Source organism: Hemitrygon akajei, chromosome 25 (assembly GCF_048418815.1).
Source record: "Hemitrygon akajei chromosome 25, sHemAka1.3, whole genome shotgun sequence".
NCBI classification, from domain to species: Eukaryota; Metazoa; Chordata; class Chondrichthyes; order Myliobatiformes; family Dasyatidae; genus Hemitrygon; species Hemitrygon akajei.
In genome coordinates this window covers 32491049-32509801 of record NC_133148.1, presented here as the reverse complement: position 1 = coordinate 32509801, position 18753 = coordinate 32491049, and the positions used below count along the sequence as shown (strand labels likewise).

Sequence of the window (18753 nt, the reverse complement as noted above, 5' to 3'; positions counted from 1 at the left end):
TTTCTTCCCCCATTATGATGTTTGGTCTGAACAACAACTGAATCTCTGTGTCTGCATGCTTTAATAGAACATAGAACAATACAGCACAGAACAGGCCCTTCGGCCCACAATGTTGTGCCGACCCTCAAACCCTGCCTCCCACATAACCATCCCACCTTAAATTCCTCCATATACCTGTCTAGTAGTCTCTTAAACTTCACTAGTGTATCTGCCTCCACCACTGACTCAGGCAGTGCATTCCACGCACCAACCACTCTCTGAGTAAAAAACCTTCCTCTAATATATCCCTTGAACTTCCCACCCCTTACCTTAAAGCCATGTCCTCTTGTACTGAGCAGTGGTGCCCTGGGGAAGAGGCGCTGGCTGTCCGCTCTATCTGTTCCTCTTAACATCTTGTACACCTCTATCATGTCTCCTCTCATCCTCCTTCTCTCCAGACAGTAAAGCCCTAGCTCCCTTAATCTCTGATCATAATGCATACTCTCTAAACCAGGCAGCATCCTGGTAAATCTCCTCTGTACCCTTTCCAATGCTTCCACATCCTTCCTATAGTGAGGCAACCAGAACTGGACACTGTACTCCAAGTGTGGCCTAACCAGTGAGCTGCTGCCACGTGATTGGCTGATGACATATTTGCACTAATGAGCAGGTGCAGCTAATGAAGTGACCACCGAGTGTGTAAAACCACCCCTCAGTGTCTCTGACAGCAAACCCCCGAGACGCCCAGGGAGGGGGCAGAGTGCGGTAAGCTAAGCTGAAGGAAAGGCAGGTCGCTTGAACGATTTACTGGTGGGCTTTCGCCTGGGCCTGGCCAAAGTGGCCATTCACGGGTCCCGGCAGCGGGCAGTCGAGGGTTTTACCTGGGCCAACTGCTTCCCCTTTGTCGGGGGTACATTCATGACCAGGGGCCCTTGGAGAGGGAGCATGCTGTCACCATGGGTACAGTGGAAGATTTCTGGGAGCATTGGATCCCCGGGGAACTGACTGTTTTACAGACAGTAATGATTATATCTTAATTTGTTCATGGTCTTGTCAATACTTGATATTTGTATTTTGTGTATTCTTGTGAGAATAAACTTCTGTAGTTTTGTACACCTCTGAGCCTGTACTCACTAGAAGTCAGAGGAATGAGGGGTGGCCTCATTGAAATCTATCGAATGATGAAAGGCCTCGATAGAGTGGATGTGGAGAGGACGTTTCCTGTGGTGGGAGAGCCTAAGAGCAGAGGACACAGCCTCAGAATAGAGGGACTTCCTTTTAGAATGGCGATGAGGAGAAATTTCTTTAGCCAGAGAGCAGTGAATCTGTAGAATTTGTTGCCGCAGGCAGCTGTGGAGGCCAAGTCTTTGGGTATATTTAAGGCAGAGGTTGATAGTTTCTTAATTGTTCAGGGCATGAAGGGATACAGGGAGAAGGCAGGAGATTGGGGCTGAGAGGGAAAATGGATCAGCCATGATGAAATTGTGGAGCAGACTCGATGGGACAAATGGCCTATTTCTGCTCCGATGTCTTATGGTCCTGAAAAAGCGAAGCTGAAGGCCAAGTCGGGTCAGCACGCGAGGGAGAACAGAGCAGAAGGCAGAGTGGTACTCTGGGTAGAGTCCCCCCTTACAGCTCCAGTAACACGAGTTTGATCCTGACTTCGGGTACTGTCTGTGGTGGCGTTGGCAAGCTCCCCCTGTGATGGCGTGGGTTTCGCCCAGGCGCACACGCGGTTTCTCCCTACAGCGCTAGGACGTGCGGGTAGCGTAGTGGCCAGCACGACGCTTCGCAGTACAGGAGACCCAGGTTCAATTCCCGACACTGCCAGTAAGGTCTCGTTCTGTCAGTGACCGTGTGGGTTTCCCCCAGGTGCTCCGGTTTCCTCCCACAGTCCAAGACGTGCCGGTTAGTAGGTTAATTGTCATTGCAAACTGTCTCGTGATTAGGCCAGGATTAAATCGGCAGCACAGCTGGAAGGGCCTATCCCACGCTATATCTCAATAAATAAATAAATTAATTAATTAATAAGTGAGAGGAGGAAGGAGAAACAGACAAAATAGCAATAACAGAGAAGATAGTGAAAATTGCTTCTTGCCAATTCAAATGCGTTCAGTAGGCTAGGGTTAAATTGGAGGACTGCGGGGCAGCATGGCTCGAAGGGGCAGAAGGGCCCATCCTGTGCTGGTGCAGGGTGGAATTTGTCTGTCCACAGTATCTATCTACGTATCTACTTACTTATCAACGTACAGTGTGGAATAGGCCGATCTGGCCATTCGAGCTGTGCCGCCCAGCGATCCCCTGTACGCCTTCGGACTGTGGGGTCCGGAACACCCGGAGGAAACCCACCCGCTCACGGGGAGAACGTACAAACTCCTCACAGTCCGAACCCGGGTTGCCCGCACTGTAAACCACTACGCCGCCGTGCCCATCTGGAAGGAGCTGGTGGGAGTGTGGGGTAGAATAAAGACATGCTGGCAGAACTCAGCAGGCCAGACAGCATCTATGGGATCTATGGGAGGAGGTAATAACGACGTTTTGGGCCGAAACCCTTCATCAGGAGTGAAGTAGCATGGGATGGTCAAGGAGGGATAAGAAGTGGGGGGAGGGATGAAGTAGAGAGCTGGGAAGTGATAGGCTGGAGGGAAATGGGCTAGGGGGAAGGTGAAGAATTATGGGAAATAAAAGAGAAAGAAAGGTAGGGCTGGGGGGAGATTATAGTGAGGGGGGAAAAAGAGAGAGAAAGAGAACCAGACTAAAATAATAGATAGGGATGGGGGTAAGGGTGGGGGGCAGGGGTATCAACGGAGGTCAGTGAGTTGGATGTTCATGCCGGCAGGAAGGAGGCTACATAGGCGGGAGATAAGGTATTGCTCCATCGACCTGCGTGTGGCCTCATCTTGACGGTAGAGAATAAAGAGATGGGATTAATGTAGAGTTGGTATTTGCTGGTTAGCAAAGACTCAATGGGCTGAAGGGCCTGCTTTCTGTGCAGTCTCTCTTTTTGTAACTCTGTGACTGTGAGGCCTTGTGGACTGAAGCTGGAGGCTGTGAAGTGCTAACATATGGATGGATAAGTGCCTGCCCTGGGTACTCGATAGGTCCTGCTCGCAGCCCTTTGATGTCTAGCTCCTGCCAGTCACCATGGGGGTTACCAAGGTCCAGACGGGTGAAGGATCTCAGAGATATTGAACCCTGGGCCTGACCTTTGCTCTTCTCTTCCGCAGGAGCTCAGCGTTCCACAACTTCGCCAAAGTGACGCTGACGAAGAATCCAAAGAAGAGGCCAGCTGCCAGCAAGATGCTGACGGTAAGTACAGGCCGGGACCCTGGTGTGTGCCCCCCTCCCCACCCTGCTCCGGGCTGGCGTTCTCCGGTCCAAAGCGTCATGACCTCCGCCTCAGTGCTGAGACCTCCGTTCAAAGGTTCAAAAGATTCAAAGTACCTTTATTATCGAAGTGTGCATACAGAATGCAACGCTGACATTCGTCCTCCCACGGGCAGCCACGAAAGAAACGCCGTGGCGGCCCGTTCGACGAAACATCAACACCCAACGCGCAGAAAAAGAATAGATTGCGCCAACGGCAAAAAGCGAGCGAGCAACAGAGAGAAACATCAAACGTCAAACCAGGAGTCCAATAGTTTCCAGTTCAGTTCAGTTCAGCGCTGCGCCGTTAGCGGGCCGCACACAGAGCCGTTCTTCACCGCAGCGCCCGAGTCCGGTCAAACCGCTCGTGGGGGCAGACCTATCCCCCCACTCTCGTTCCTTCAGAATCAGGTTCACTATCCACCGGCACGTGTCGGGAAATCCGTTAACTTAGCTGCAACAGCAGTTCAATGCAATACATAATATAGAAGGGAAAAAAAACACAATAAAATAATGATTAATAAATAAGTAAATCGATTACAGTAAACTTATAGTGAATAGATTAAAAATCATGGTAAAACAAATAATATATGTTAAAAAAGTGAGGAAGTGTTCAAGGGTTCAATGTCCATTTCGGAATGGGATGGCAGAGGGGAAGAAGCTGTTCCTGAATCACTGAGTGTGTGCCTTCAGGCTTCTGTACCTCCTCCCTGATGGTAACAGTGAGAAAAGGGCATGCCCTGGGTGCTGGAGGTCCTTAATAATGGACGCTGCCTTTCTGAGACACCACTCCTCGATTGTGTCCTGGGTACTTTGTAGGCTAGTACCCAAGAAGGAGCGGACTAAATTTACAACCCTCTGCAGCTTCTTTCAGTCTTGTACAGTAGCACCCCCCCCCCCCCCCGAGGAAATTGGAGCACCTGGAGGAAACCCACACGTTCACGGGGAGAACGTTCAGACAGTGATGCAGCCTGTCAGAATGCTCTCCACGGTACAACTATAGAAGTTTAGAGATGAGTGAAAACGGACAGCTGATGGCAAGGGGTTGATGGGCTGAAGGACTGGTGTTGTTGGACTCTCCAGGGCCCTTGTCTTGCTTTCCGTTTTGGCTCTCATGGTGATGGGCGATGGACCGGAGGCGAGGTGGCAGGTTTAGTGAGTGGGGACATCCCTATGATGAAAGAAGTCATGTTTATGGTCATAGAAACATAGAAAATAGGTGCAGGAGGAGGCCATTTGGCCCTTCGAGCCTGCACCGCCATTCAGTATGATCATGGCTGATCATCCAACTCAGAACCCTGTACCCGCTTTCTCTCCATACCCCCGATCCCTTTAGCCACAAGGGCCATATCTAACTATCATATACACAACTACGTATACGCAGGGTTGTACGTGTACCCTTGATAATAACATTTACATTCATCTTTGAACTTTGCACAGTTTCAGTGAAAACTTGCAGCAGCCTCACAGCCAGACGCCAATAGAGACAGCGGTCGCAATTATTGCAGGGGAAAGAATACTGAGGATTAATAACTTATAAATAGGAATGTGGATTGTGTTAATATGATAACAGATGACCACAGACATGGAATACAATGTAAACAATGCCCGTGTTTCAGGAATTTCAAAGTTCAAAGTGAATGTAATTATCAGAGTACATATATGTCACCATGTACAATCCTGAGATTCCTGCGGGCATACTCAGCAAATCTATAGAATAGTAACTATAACAGGATCAGTGAAAGATCAACCAGAGTGCAGAAGACAACAAACTGTGCAAATGCAAACATAAATAAATAGCGATAAATAACAAACATGAGATAATTAGATGTGTGACGTGTGGCCTGTGGCCGAGTGGTTAAGGCATCGGACTAGCGATCTGAAGATCGTGAGTTCGAGCCCCAGCCAAGGCAGCGTGTTGTGTCCTTGAGCAAGGCACTTAACCACTTGCGCTTAACTGGCGTCCTATCCCGGGGGGGAGGGTGGAGTCTCATACTCTCAGTCGCCATGGAAACCGGCCTAAGCACCGGCCTGATGAGCCTGTAAAGCTCGGGACAGACTTTAACTTTAACTTTCAGCTGAGGTCGCTGGTTGTGGGAACATTTCAATGATGGGGCAAGTGTGTGTAGTTATCCCTAGGAGGGGTAGTAACTGTTCTTGAACCTGTTGGTGTGAGTCCTGAGGCTCTTGTACCTTCTACCTGGCGGCAGTAGCGAGAAAAGAGCCCGGCCTGGGTGGTGAGGATCTTCGATGATGGGTGCTGCTTTCCTACGACAGCGTTTCATTTGGGTGTGCTCAATGTCTGGGAGGGCTTCAGGACTAGGTTGAATCCACTACCTTTTGTAGGACTTTCTGTTCAGGGACATCGGTGCTTCCATACCAGGCCGTGATCGGCCAGTCGATGCACCCTCCACCGCAGGCCTGTAGCTTTTCAGTTTCCGTTTTCTCTGACAACAATAAATTAAATTAAACAAATTAGGCAAGAAAGAGCCCGGCCGGAACAAGGCAACCGTTCATTTTAGCGCAAGGCGATCGAAGTGGTCATAGTGCTGTTAAACTGTCGTGATTAGGGTTGTGGCGGCGGTCGGTTCAGGGACCGAATGGTTGAAGCGAAGTAGCTGTTCTTGAAGCTGCTGCTGTGGGACCTCAGGCTTCTGTCCCTCGTGCCTCATGGAACAGTTGCAAGCTGGATGGTGGGGATCTCCCTGATGCTGGAGGCTGCTTCTTCAAGCCGTGTCTCATGTAGATATTTCTGGTGATGGGGTGGGTGGTGGGGCGAGCCCACAGTTCTCTGCAGCTCCTTATATTCCTGTGCACTGGAAGTGCCGCAGGAGACCAGGATGTGATCACTCAGGATACGTCCAACAGTACATCTGTGGAAGTTTGTTCGGGTGTGTAAAAAAAAAGTTCAAGATTCAAAGTAAATGTATTTTTAAAGTATTTATTTAACGAGGTACAGCACAGAATAGGTCTTCCCCGCCCTTCAAGCTGTACCGCCCAGCAGTCCCCAGTTAAATCCTCTCTTAATCAAAGGACAATTTGCTGTGGCCAATTAACCTAACAACCGGTGTGTTTTTGGACTGTGGGAGGAAATTGGAGCACCAGGAGGAAACCCACACGGTCACGGGGAGAACGTGCAAACTCCTCACAGAGAGTGTAGGGAAATGAACCCGCGTCACCTCTACTGTACATATATGTCACCATAAACAACCCTGAGATTCATTTTCTTGCGGGCATACTCAATAAATCTATGGAATAATAACCGTAACAGAATCAGTGAAAGACCACACCGACTTGGGCGTTCAACCAGAGTGCAGAAGACAACAAGCTGTGCAAAAACAAAAAGAGAAAAAACAATAATAATAAATAAATAAGCAATAAATATCAAAAACATGAGATGAAGAGTCCTTGAAAGTGAGTCCATGGGTGCAGGCGCGGACACACCCAGCCCTGAGACACCAGGCAAGGTCATTTCGTTCCAAACAATTGGTTCGTTGATCATCACAGAATGTCTCTCTGGTGCTTCCCACTCCCTTCCCCTTTTCCCAACCATGATTCCCCTCTCCCTACCCCTTTTCCCAACCATGATTCCCCTCTCCCTGCCCCTTTTCCCAACCATGATTCCCCTCTCCCTGCCCCTTTTCCCAACCATGATTGCCCTCTCCCTGCCCCCTTCCCAACCATGATTCCCCTCTCCCTGCCCCTTTTCCCAACCATGATTGCCCTCTCCCTGCCCCCTTCCCAACCATGATTCCCCTCTCTCTGCCCCTTTTCCCAACTATGATTCCCCTCTCCCTGCCCCCTTCCCACTCTCAGACCACAATAGAGACCCAGATCAGAATCAGGTTTATCATCACTCACATATGTTATGAAATTTGTTTTTTTTTTGCGGCAGCAGTACAGTGCAATACATAAAATTACTACAGTACTGTGCAATTCTCTTAGGCACCCTAGCTGTGTATATGTACCTAAGACTTCTGTGCAGTATTGTATGTCAGAATATGCAACCCTGATACTCATTTTCCTGCAAACGTTTATAGTAGAACAAAGAAATACAATAGGATCAATGAAAAACTACACACAAAGACGGACAAACAATTAATGTGCAAAAGAAGACAAACTGCAAAAGCAAAATACATATATAAATATGTAAATTAAAAATAGATAAACAGGTGGATAAATAAATAATATTGAGAATGAGATGTAGAGTCCTTGAAAGAGAGTCCGTAGGTGCCGAGGGAGTGAAGTTATCCACGCTGGTTCAGGAGCTTGATGGTTGAAGCGTAATAACTGGTCTTGAACCTGCTGGCACGGGCCCTAAGGCTCCTGTACCTCCTTCCCAATGGCAGATTGTTCACTCATCTAACATTTGCATAATGGGCCAAACGGCCTCTTCTCTGCAGTCGATTTTTGAATCTGGGTTATTTATAAATGATCTTTCTTTCCACCCGCACCTCTTCTCGTCCCTCTTGCTCGCTCTCCCTGGATTCTTCCTTGTCCCCCACCTTCCCTCCTACCCCTTGCCCCCATTCTCCTTGCTCTTCTCCAGCACCAGTTCGTGTCGCAGTCCGGGCTGAGCCGAGCTCTCATCCACGATCTGATCGACAAGCTCAGGAACCCCGAGAAGCACTCCAGCCTGCAGGAGGTGGACGAGGATGAAATTGAGGTATTATGCCGTGAAGTCACTGCCACTAGGGGCTAAAGTGGCTCAGATGAGATTACGGTCACCTTTGCTGCTAGCGGCCATTGTCGTCACTGGAAGTGGTACAAGTCTTCCTTTCTACTGGGCTGTCAAGGTTCAGATATCTTCTTTCTACTGGGATTATAAGGTTCATGTCACTCCTGCTGGAATTGTACAGGGCAGATCTTTTTATCTACTGGGACATTGGGGTTCAGGTCACTCCTACTGGGATCTGGGTATTAAGGACTACCCCCCCCCCCCCCAAGCAGGTTCAGTTCCCTGACTCCTACTGGGATGTGGGGTTCAAGTCTCTTCCTCCTGCTGGGATTTGGGGATTAAGGTCCCGTCCATACTAGCATTGTGAGTTCACTTGTCTCGTCAAGTCAAGTCGCTTTTTACTGTTATTTCGACCAAAACTGCTGGTACAGTACGCAGTAAAAATGAAACAACGTTTTTCAGGACCATGGTGCTACATGAAACAATAGACTACACTATTCACTATAGTGATTACACTAGACTACAGACCTACCCAGGACTGCATAAAGTGCACAAAACAGTGCAAACATTACAATAAATAATAAACAAGACAATAGGCACAGTAGAGGGCAGTAAGTTGGTGTCAGTCCAGGCTCTGGGTATTGAGGAGTCTGATGGCTTGGGGGGAGAAACTGTTGCACAGTCTGGTCGTGAGAGCCCGAATGCTTCGGTGCCTTTTCCCAGATGGCAGGAGGGAGAAGAGTTTGTATGAGGGGTGCGTGGGGTCCTTCATAATGCTGTTTGCTTTGCGGATGCAGCGTGTGGTGTAAATGTCCGTGATGGCGGGAAGAGAGACCCCGATGATCTTCTCAGCTGACCTCACTATCCGCTGCAGGGTCTTGCGATCCGAGATGGTGCAATTCCCGAACCAGGCAGTGATGCAGCTGCTCGGGATGCTCTCAATACAACCCCTGTAGAATGCGATGAGGATTGTCTTCCTCCTACTGGGATTTGGGAGTTAGGATCTCTCCTATTGGGACTTAGGATTGAGGATTCTCCCCTTCCTGGAATTATGGGGTTCGGATCCTACTGGGATCTGGGTTCTAGTCTCTCCCTCATGCTGGAATTGATCGCGGTCTCTCCGAGCAGGATTGGCGGGGGAAAGTGTCCAGGCCTCTTCTTGTTTGGATCCTGACCCCTTACCCCAGGGTTGGGTACAATGGCTCATGGTAAGAGTTGGTTGCTAGAACCTCAGAACTGAGGGTCGATTTCACTGGATTGTGAGCGGACCCACTCCCCTGTGCTCTGCACGATTCCAAATTCCGTGAACCTTCTGGATTTTCAAATTCTTTCCCACTCCGTCACAGCCACTGTCTCTGATGGGGATTCCGAAGATTCACAAAACCGTGGAACATTGACATTTATTTAACCCATGCCCGGAGAGTGTGTGACAGGACGGTGCAGAGAGAGCTCCATTCTGTGTCTAACCAATGTTGAATCTGTCCTTAGGTGTGTTTGATGGATAATGAAAAGAGAACTTTGTTCTGTGTCTGATCCACTCAGTTCTTGTCCTGGAAGTGTATAGTGTTGAGGGAGATTTACTCTGTGCCTGAACGGTGCTCTGGAAGTGTGTGGTGGGACAGTGTAGCAGGAACTTCACTCTATATCTAACCCATATTATATCTAGCACTTCACTGAATATCTAGCCCACTTTGTAACTGCCCAGAGAATGTGTGTCAGGGCATTGTAGAGGGAGCTTCACTCTGTATCTAACCCGTGCTGTCCCTGCCCTGGGAGTGTGTGATGGGACAGTGGAGAGGGAGATTCACTCTGTATCTAACCCGTGCTGTCCCTGTCCTGGGAGTGTGTGATGGGACAGTGTAGAGGGAGTTTCACTCTGTATCTAACCCGTGCTGTCCCTGTCCTGGGAGTGTGTGATGGGACAGTGTAGAGGGAGCTCCACTCTGTATCTAACCCGTGCTGTCCCTGTCCCTGGGAGTGTGTGATGGGACAGTGTAGAGGGAGCTTCACCCTGTATCTAACCCGTGCTGTCCCTGTCCTGGGGGTGTGTGATGGGACAGTGTAGAGGGAGATTCACTCTGTATCTAACTCATGCTGTCCCTGTCCTGGGAGTGTGTGATGGGACAGTGTAGAGGGAGCTTCACTCTGTATCTAACCCGTGCTGTCCCTGTCCTGGGAGTGTGTGATGGGACAGTGTAGAGGGAGCTTCACTCTGTATCTAACCCGTGCTGTCCCTGCCCTGGGAGTGTGTGATGGGACAGTGTAGAGGGAGCTTCACTCTGTATCTAACCCGTGCTGTCCCTGTCCTGGGAGTGTGTGATGGGACAGTGTAGAGGGAGATTCACTCTGTATCTAACCCGTGCTGTCCCTGTCCTGGGAGTGTGTGATGGGACAGTGTAGAGGGAGCTTCACTCTGTATCTAACCCGTGCTGTCCCTGCCCTGGGAGTGTGTGATGGGACAGTGTAGAGGGAGCTTCACTCTGTATCTAACCCGTGCTGTCCCTGTCCTGGGAGTGTGTGATGGGACAGTGTAGAGGGAGCTTCACTCTGTATCTAACCCGTGCTGTCCCTGCCCTGGGAGTGTGTGATGGGACAGTGTAGAGGGAGCTTCACTCTGTATCTAACCCGTGCTGTCCCTGTCCTGGGAGTGTGTGATGGGACAGTGGAGAGGGAGATTCACTCTGTATCTAACCCGTGCTGTCCCTGTCCTGGGAGTGTGTGATGGGACAGTATAGAGGGAGCTTCACTCTGTATCTAACCCGTGCCATAGGAATGCATGGGGGACAGTGAAGAAGGAGCTTCACTTTGTGTCTAGCTGATGTTGATACTGTCCCTATGTGTTTGATGGATAATGTAAAGGGAAATTTGCTGTGTGTGTGATGGGACAGTGTAGAGAGTTTCACTCTTTATCTAACCTGTGTTCTGGGAGTGTGTGTTGGGACAGTGTGCAGGGAGATTCGCTCTGAATGTAACCCAAGTGAATTCTGCTCAGGACGTGTGTGACAAGGCGGTGTCGAGGGAGCTTCACTCTGTCTGAGCTTCGGGCTGGGACAGTATAGAGTGATTTTCACTCTACATCTGAACTGTATCCAGGGAGTGTGTGGTGGGACAGGGGAGAGGGAGCTTTACCTTATTACGGGAGTATGTGACGGGGCAGGATAGAGGAAGCTTTACTCTACTGTGGCAGTGTGTAACGGGACAGGGTAGAGGGAGCTTTACTCTGGGAGTGTGTAATGGGACGGGGAGAGGGAGCTTTACCCTGTTGTGGGGTTGTGTGAGACAGGACAGGGGAGAGGGAGCTTTACCCTATTGTGTGAGCATGTAACGGGACAGGGGAGAGAGAGCTTTACTCTGGGAGTGTGTGACAGGACGGGGAGAGGGAGCTTTACCCTATTGTGGGAGTGTGTGAAGAGACAGGAGAGAGGGAGCTTTACCCTACTTTGGGAGTGTGTGATGGGACAGGGTAGAGGGAGCTTTACCCTGTTGTGGGGTTGTGTGAGACAGGACAGGGTAGAGAGAGCTTTACCCTGTTGTGGGGTTGTGTGACACAGGACAGGGTAGAGAAGCATTACTGTCCCATTTCTAACTTTGTGATCTCCTCTCTCACTGCAGCCTCCCCCCACTGTCCCACGCAGGATTCAGTCGACTAACCGACACTCACAGGCAGAGAGAACCAACTCCGAGATAATGCGTAGGTGTTGACTCAGAGCTCTGCACCCTGGGGTGGGGTGGGTGTGTTGGCTGTCGGAGGATCTGCTGGTGGGGCAGTAAAGGGCAGGGGCAGCCCCCATGCTCTCCACACTGCCACGTTAAACTCGGCTGGTTTCGGGCCGAAAGCTGGTGTTGGTCTCGGTGGCAGAGGGTGTGGGCAAGGCTGTGGTGGGTCGCTGGGAGTAGGGTGAACCGTGGGGTAGGTGAGGGACAGAGCGGTGGCTGAGGAGAGGGGAGGTGGGAGGAGAGGGGGGGGAGTGGAAGGGCAGGGGCGAGGGGAGGGAGGGGAGGAGAGTGGTTGCAGGGTGAGGGAGAGGAGGGGCAGAGGAGCTGGAGGGAGAGGAATGGGAATGTGTGGAGGAGATGGGAGGCGAGAGAAAGGTGGGGAGATGGGTGAAGGGTGGAGAGATGGCTGAGGGGAGGGGCGGTGGGAGGAGAGGAAAGGAGGGGATGGAGAGGAGAGAAAGGGCAGGAACGAGGGAAGGGAGTAGAGGAGAGGGGGTGGAGGAGCAGAGGAGAGGGAGTGAGAAGAGTGGGAATGTGTGGGGGAGATGGGAGGCAAGAGAGGGGTGAAAGTTGGGGTGTGAGGTGTGGAGAAGGTGGGTGAGGGGTAGGGCGATGTTAAGGGAAGAGTGATGTGAAGGAGGGCGAGGTTTGTGGGGATGAGAGGGGGCGGGGAGTTGAGAGATGGGTGAGGACGGGGGGTCATGATGAAGAGAAAGTTTCCCCTAGAGGGGTTCTGACACTCTGCCCCTGTTTTTCAGTCCACAACATTCAGTTTGAACAGGCCCTGCGGAGGGAGGAGAGCTGGTGGAATAAGGTGAGGCCCTGACCAAATCTGCTCCCGTTACCACGGCAACACTCCTTTGAGATCGGCCTCCATAGCAAGGCCCAGACATGAACCGGCATGGTGCTGGGTGATGGGGTGACGGCTTGCTTGCTTCAAAAAAGTACATTTATTATTGAAGTATGTATACCATATACAACCATTTTCTCGCAGGCAGCCACAAAAAGATGAAGAAACACAATAGAATTCTTATAAAACCCCAAACCTACAAGACAGTCATACATTCAATGTGCAATAAAGAAAGAACAAATCATGCAAACAATTTTTAAAAATCAAACAGAACATACACAGAATTCCCGATTTTAAGACCGCTGAAAATCAGCAGGTCCAGGAGCCGCAGTGTCAGTTCAGTGCAGAGGGAAATAGAGCCTCTCAGAATAGTGAGCTGAACACCGGTTCGTCCTCACCCTAGGCCTCGACGCCTTAACCTTTCTAATCTGGCTCAGCGCTTAAATCGGCCAGACGTCAGTTCAGCATCCCTTCTCAGGCCTGGGACCCGCCCGCTTCAGTCTGACCCGAAGTTTCAGTCCCCCGCTCCGACAGAGGCAGCCACAGCCGTACCCTGCACACTCGAGAGTCCGGTTCGCCGAATATTTCCGGATACCACAAAAATGCCAGGTTGTAAAGACGGTTCAAAAGCACACCTCGAAGTGGGAAATTGCAGGCTGTGGATAACTGTGATCGCAGTCCCGAGGAAGTATATTTAGTAGTTTTGTTAGGTGTCTGCAAAACGTCGCAGTGTCTTGCCAGCCTTTCTTCACAAGATTATGGTGAAGGGGTGAGAGGCGAAATGAGGAAAAGAATCATGGTGCCATGATTCAGGGAGACATTCAAGAGGGGAGAGAGAGGTGTAGTTAGAATTGGGAACTGCAGAGGCAGGAGAGAGGAGCCGAACAAATTTGACTGAAAGGGGACACTAGCAGGGATGACGGTCGAGCAGCAAATGGCCGGTGTTTCTGGGAGAAATTAAGAAGTTGCAGGATTGGTTCATCCCAAAGAAGAATAAGTATTCCAAAGGGAGGATGAGGGAACCATGACTAACAAAGACAGCAGAAAGCAAAAGTTAGTGGGAAGCTAGAGGATTGGGAAGCTTTCAAAAACCAGCAGAAGATAACTAAAAAAATAAGCAATAAGGAGAGGAAAGATGAATATGAAGATAAGCCAGCCAGTAATATCAAAGACGATAGCAAAAGTATTTTTCAGATATAGAGTAAAAGAGAGGAGAGACTGCTGGAAAATGACACTGGATGGGTAGTACTGGAGGACAAAGAAATGGTTGACTCAGTAAGTATTTTATGTCAAAGATATCAACAGTATGTTATATATTTGAGAACGTCAGGGGGATAGAAGTGGGTGTAGTCACTTTTATTGAGGAAAATGCGCTTAGAAAGCTGAAAGGTCTGAGGGTAAATAAATCACCTGGAACAGATGGACGACACCCCAGGTTTCTGAAAGAGGTGGCTGAAGAGATTGTAATGACCTTTCAAGAATTGCTAGATTTTGGAATAGTTCCACTAGGGGACTAAAAAATTACAAATGTCTCCCCACTCTATAAGAAGGGTGGGAAGTAGAAGAAAGGAAAACTATAGGCCAGTTTCGGGCAAGATGTCAGAGTCCATTATTAAGGATGAGATTTTGTTACGCCTGTTCCATTATTTGTCTGATTTTTGTGCAGGGAGGAGGGATTTGGGGGTTGGTGATGGAGCTGCTGTTCTTTTCCTTCATGGCAATCTGGAGAAGAAGTATTTCAGAGTTGTACATTTTGATAGTAAATAATTGAACCTTTGAACATGATAAAATAGACCAAGACCAGCATGGTTTCCTCAGGAGATAATCTGTTGGAGTTCTTTGAAGAAATAACAAACAGGATAGACAAAGGAGAGTCTGTGGAAACGGTTTACTTGGATTTCCAGAAGGCGTTCTATAACGTACCACATAAAAGACTTATCCATAAGATAAGGATGCATAGAATTGGGGGTGATGTATTAGCATGGGTAGAGGATTGGTTAGCCAATAGAAAGCAGAGAGTTGGGATATATAGGTGTTTCTCTGTTTGGCAACCAGTGGTGAGCGTTGTGCCACAGGTGTTGGTGCTGGGTCTGCAACTGTTCTCAATATACATTAACGATCTGGAAGAAGGGTCAGCGGAGTGTATCTAAGTTTGCTGATGATACTAAATTGAGTGGAAAAGCAAATTGTGCACAAGTTATGGAGAGTCTGCAGAGAGATATAGATAGGTTAAGTGAGTGGGCAAGGGTCTGGCAGATAGAGTACAGTGTTTAGGTCATCCATTTTGGCAGGAAAAATGAAAGAGCAGATTATTATTTAAATGGTTAAAAAATGCAGCATGCTGCTGTGCAGAGAGACTTGGGAGTGCTTGTGCATGAATCACAAAAGGTCGGTTTGCAGGTGCAGCAGGCTATCAAGAAGGCAAACGGAATGTTGGCCTTCATTGCTAGAGGGAATGAATTTAAGAGCAGGGAGGTCATGCTGCAACTATACAGGGTATTGTTGAGGCTGCACCTGGAGTACTGCATGCAGTCCTGGTCTCCTTGCTTGAAGAAGGATATACAGGCTTTGGAGGCGGTGCAGAGAAGGTTCACCAGGTTTATTCCAGAGATGAGGGGGTTAGATTATGAGGAGAGATTGAGTCGCCTGGGACTGTACCCGCTGGAATTCAGAGGAATGAGAGGAAATCTTATAGAAACGTATAAAATTTTGAACAGGATAGATAAGATAGAGGCAGGAAAGTTGTTTCCACTGGTAGGTGAGACTAGAACTAGGGGACATAGCCTCAAGATTCAGGGGAGTAGATTTAGGACGGAGATGAGGAGGAACTGCTTTTCCCAGAGAGTGGTGAACCTGTGGAATTCTCTGCCCAATGAAGCAGTGGAGGTTACCTCAGTAAATATATTTAAGACAAGGTTGGATAGGTTTTTGCATAGTGGGGGGATTAAGGGTTAAGGGAAAAGGCAGGTCGGTGGAGATGAGTCCGTGGCCAGATCAGCCACGATCAGATGACGTATTCCTGCTCCTTATTTCTTATGTTTTTGTGGTGACTATGCCTGTACCTCAAGTTTTACCCATTTGATCTGAGTAAAATAAATCATAATATATAAATAAGTGAATAAATAATATTGAGAACATGAGATGTAGAGTCGTCGAAAGCGAGTCCATCATAGACTGTTGAATCAGTTCAATGCTGAGGTGAGTGAAGTTATCCACACTGGTTCCGGAGCCTGATGGTTTAAGGGCATTCCTGAACCTAGTGGTGTGGGAGTTAAGTCTCCTGTATCTCCTTCACGAGCAGCGAGAGGGGAGCAAAGCCTGGATGGTGGGGATCCTTGATACCGCAAATGCTGGAAATTTGTGAGTGTTGCTGTCAGAGAAAGTCTCTGAATTTATTCTCCATGTTTAGGATCAGTCTGTGGACCAAACTTCGAGCTATTCACAGAATCTGCCCAGTCCTAGGAGGGAGATCAGGTGAGAAGGTCCCTGCGGGGAGCTGATGGGAATTGAGAAATGTTTCCGGGGAGGGTCTGTCTCTCCGTGTGAATTTGTGTGTGCTTGTGCGTGTCTCTCATCTGTCTGTGTATGCACAAACGCTGTCTAACTGTCTGTAAATCCATGCAGTTTAAATACACACGTGTATTTGCTTGCAAATGCATGTTCAGTTTAATGTGGTCTTTTATACCTTTATCACTTTGTGTGCGTGTTTGAAATACAAGTGGGTTTACAGGCGTGTTTGCATGTATGTATGCATTGTGTGTGTGTGTGTGTGTGTGTGTGTAAGTTTATATGTGCCTACACAAGCATCACATGTCTGAACATATGTGTACATTATGTGTTTGTATATGAGCCCCTACATATGTGTATGCATTATGTATGCGTGTGTTGGCATGCCTTATAACCATATAACAATCACAGCACGGAAACAGGCCATTCTGGCCCTCCTAGTCCGTGCCGAACTCTTAATCTCACCTAGTCCCACCTACCCGCACTCAGCCCATAACCCTCCACTCCTTTCCTGTCCATATACCTATCCAATTTTACCTTAAATGACACAACTGAACTGGCCTCTACTACTTCTACAGGAAGCTCATTCCACACAGCTATCACTCTCTGAGTAAAGAAATACCCCCTCGTGTTTCCCTTAAACTTTTGCCCCTAACTCTCAAATCATGTCCTCTCGTTTGAATCTCCCCTACTCTCAATGGAAACAGCCTATTCACGTCAACTCTATCTATCCCTCTCAAAATTTTAAATACCTAGATCAATTCCCCCCTCAACCTTCTACACTCCAATGAATAGAGACCTAACTTGTTCAACCTTTCTCTGTAACTTAAGTGCTGAAACCCAGGTAACATCCTAGTAAATCGTCTCTGCACTCTCTCTAATTTATTGATATCTTTCCTATAATTCGGTGACCAGAACTGTACACAATGCCCTGTTAGGGAAATTAATTTGCTAAGGAAATTCAGTTGAAGTTGGTCACAAGTAAATTGGAGTCGGACTTTAAAGTGGCTGTTCAGTTGTTCATGAGTAAGGGAAGGGTGGCTCACTAACAGTGTGGTCAACAGGTCTTAGCCTTTAAAATCAATAGTCATAGCCTTTTTAATACATGCTCACAGAAAGTTGATTACATCAGCCAAAATGTGAAAGAAATCAATCCTGCCTATCTCATCGCGTTCCACAAAATGTTAGAGACAGCCAGTCCTGCCCCACAGTTTGTTATTCCTACAACACACAGAGGTAGGTTATTGAAACGAAGATAGGTTAGTGCATGCACACTGAGGACCCTGCCCCACTTGGCGGTGCGATATTATCAGCGCCAGACTCCGGAGCGAAGGTCCCCGAGTTCGAATCCAAGTCGGGTTGAGCATCGAGCTAGCAACTCGGCCTCGTAAAAACAAGAATAGCTTGCTACGGAAACACCGTCATGACGGTGCCCCGATAACTCCACTGCCAAGTTAAGGGCTATTTCTTCTTCTTCATACTGAGGACCCAAGGCCAAATGGTGAATCTTTGTTCAGGATATTATAGGAAACTGATTAAGTCCGTAAATCCATTAAGTTCATTAAAGTACACAGGTATAATTTGTTTTCCATGTTAGTACCCGACTGGTGAAGGAAAACCAGGACACCCCTTAATGGTCAGAGCCCACAGAATCCTCCCTACAATTTGTGACCTTTACCGTCTCCATCTTGTTTATGCACTGGGGCCAGATGGTTTGTTAGTTAAAGGAAGGCGCAGGGTGTTAACAACCCAGATATCTTAACCCTTTTTTTCAGAATTTTCTTCCACAGCCTACATGTGTGTTTATGTGTGCCAGGGTGTGCCTGAATATTACTTGTCAGCTGTGATCTGTGCTTGTGAACAGCAGTGCATTACTACCCCACAATTTCGCGGAGCGGCACAGCGCTCTACAGTATAGGTGACACAGGTTCAATTCCCGCCGCTGCCTGTGCGTTCTCCCCGTGACCGCGTGGGTTTCCTCCGGGTGTTCCGGTTTCCTCCCACAGTCCAAAGACATACCATCGGTTTGCAAAGAAACGTACATAATTCACAACCACCAGCACTGAGTTGGGGTTTCACGTTAAGAGGCTGGTCTGGCGTAATTACGTGAAGGGTTTTTTTTTAAAGTGCGCTTTGCGTTCTGTTTCTTGGTGTTCAATAAATGTGACAAACATAAGATGCCTCCGGTATTTTATTAGTGGAAACCTTCAGGTTAGTTGGTGATTGTAAACTGTCCCGTGATTAGATCGGTGGACTACGGGGGTGGCGTGGCTCCTAGGCTTCGAAAGGGCCCGTCACACGTTGGATGTCAATAAATAGATGTTCTATATGTGCCTGTTCTTTACACGCGTGCTTAAGTGTGGCTGTGCATGTATGTGCGTGCCTGTGGCCCCTGCTGATGTTGGGGACTGTACTGGGGCTCAGACCGAGGGGGGGGACCCAGCCACACGGGGTGGGGCCTCATTCTGCTGGCTGTCTCCCTGCAGGAAGAAGATGGTGGACTCGGACGACGATTACGACGACATTGCCGTGTAAGTGACGCTTTCACCCTCTCTGCGCCCGGCACCCGAGCGTCTGCCAGCTCACCCCCCCATCCGGTCGAGAATTCTCCCCTGGGCGGGGCTCCTGCCTCCTCTGGCCCTGGGGGGGGGGGGTC

At 48.8% G+C, this 18753-nt stretch overlaps 1 protein-coding gene across 1 annotated transcript in view; it reads left to right on the top strand.

Moving 5' to 3' along the window:
• The window catches only part of LOC140716267 (mitogen-activated protein kinase kinase kinase kinase 5-like), a 221097-nt gene that overhangs the window by 109782 nt on the left and 92562 nt on the right, over nucleotides 1–18753 (top strand). The window contains exons 11-16 of the mRNA XM_073028877.1: nucleotides 3207–3288; nucleotides 7895–8011; nucleotides 11636–11714; nucleotides 12499–12554; nucleotides 16000–16064; nucleotides 18584–18628. Coding sequence (XP_072884978.1) covers nucleotides 3207–3288; nucleotides 7895–8011; nucleotides 11636–11714; nucleotides 12499–12554; nucleotides 16000–16064; nucleotides 18584–18628 — 444 coding nt within the window. The remainder of the gene's footprint in view (nucleotides 1–3206; nucleotides 3289–7894; nucleotides 8012–11635; nucleotides 11715–12498; nucleotides 12555–15999; nucleotides 16065–18583; nucleotides 18629–18753) is intronic.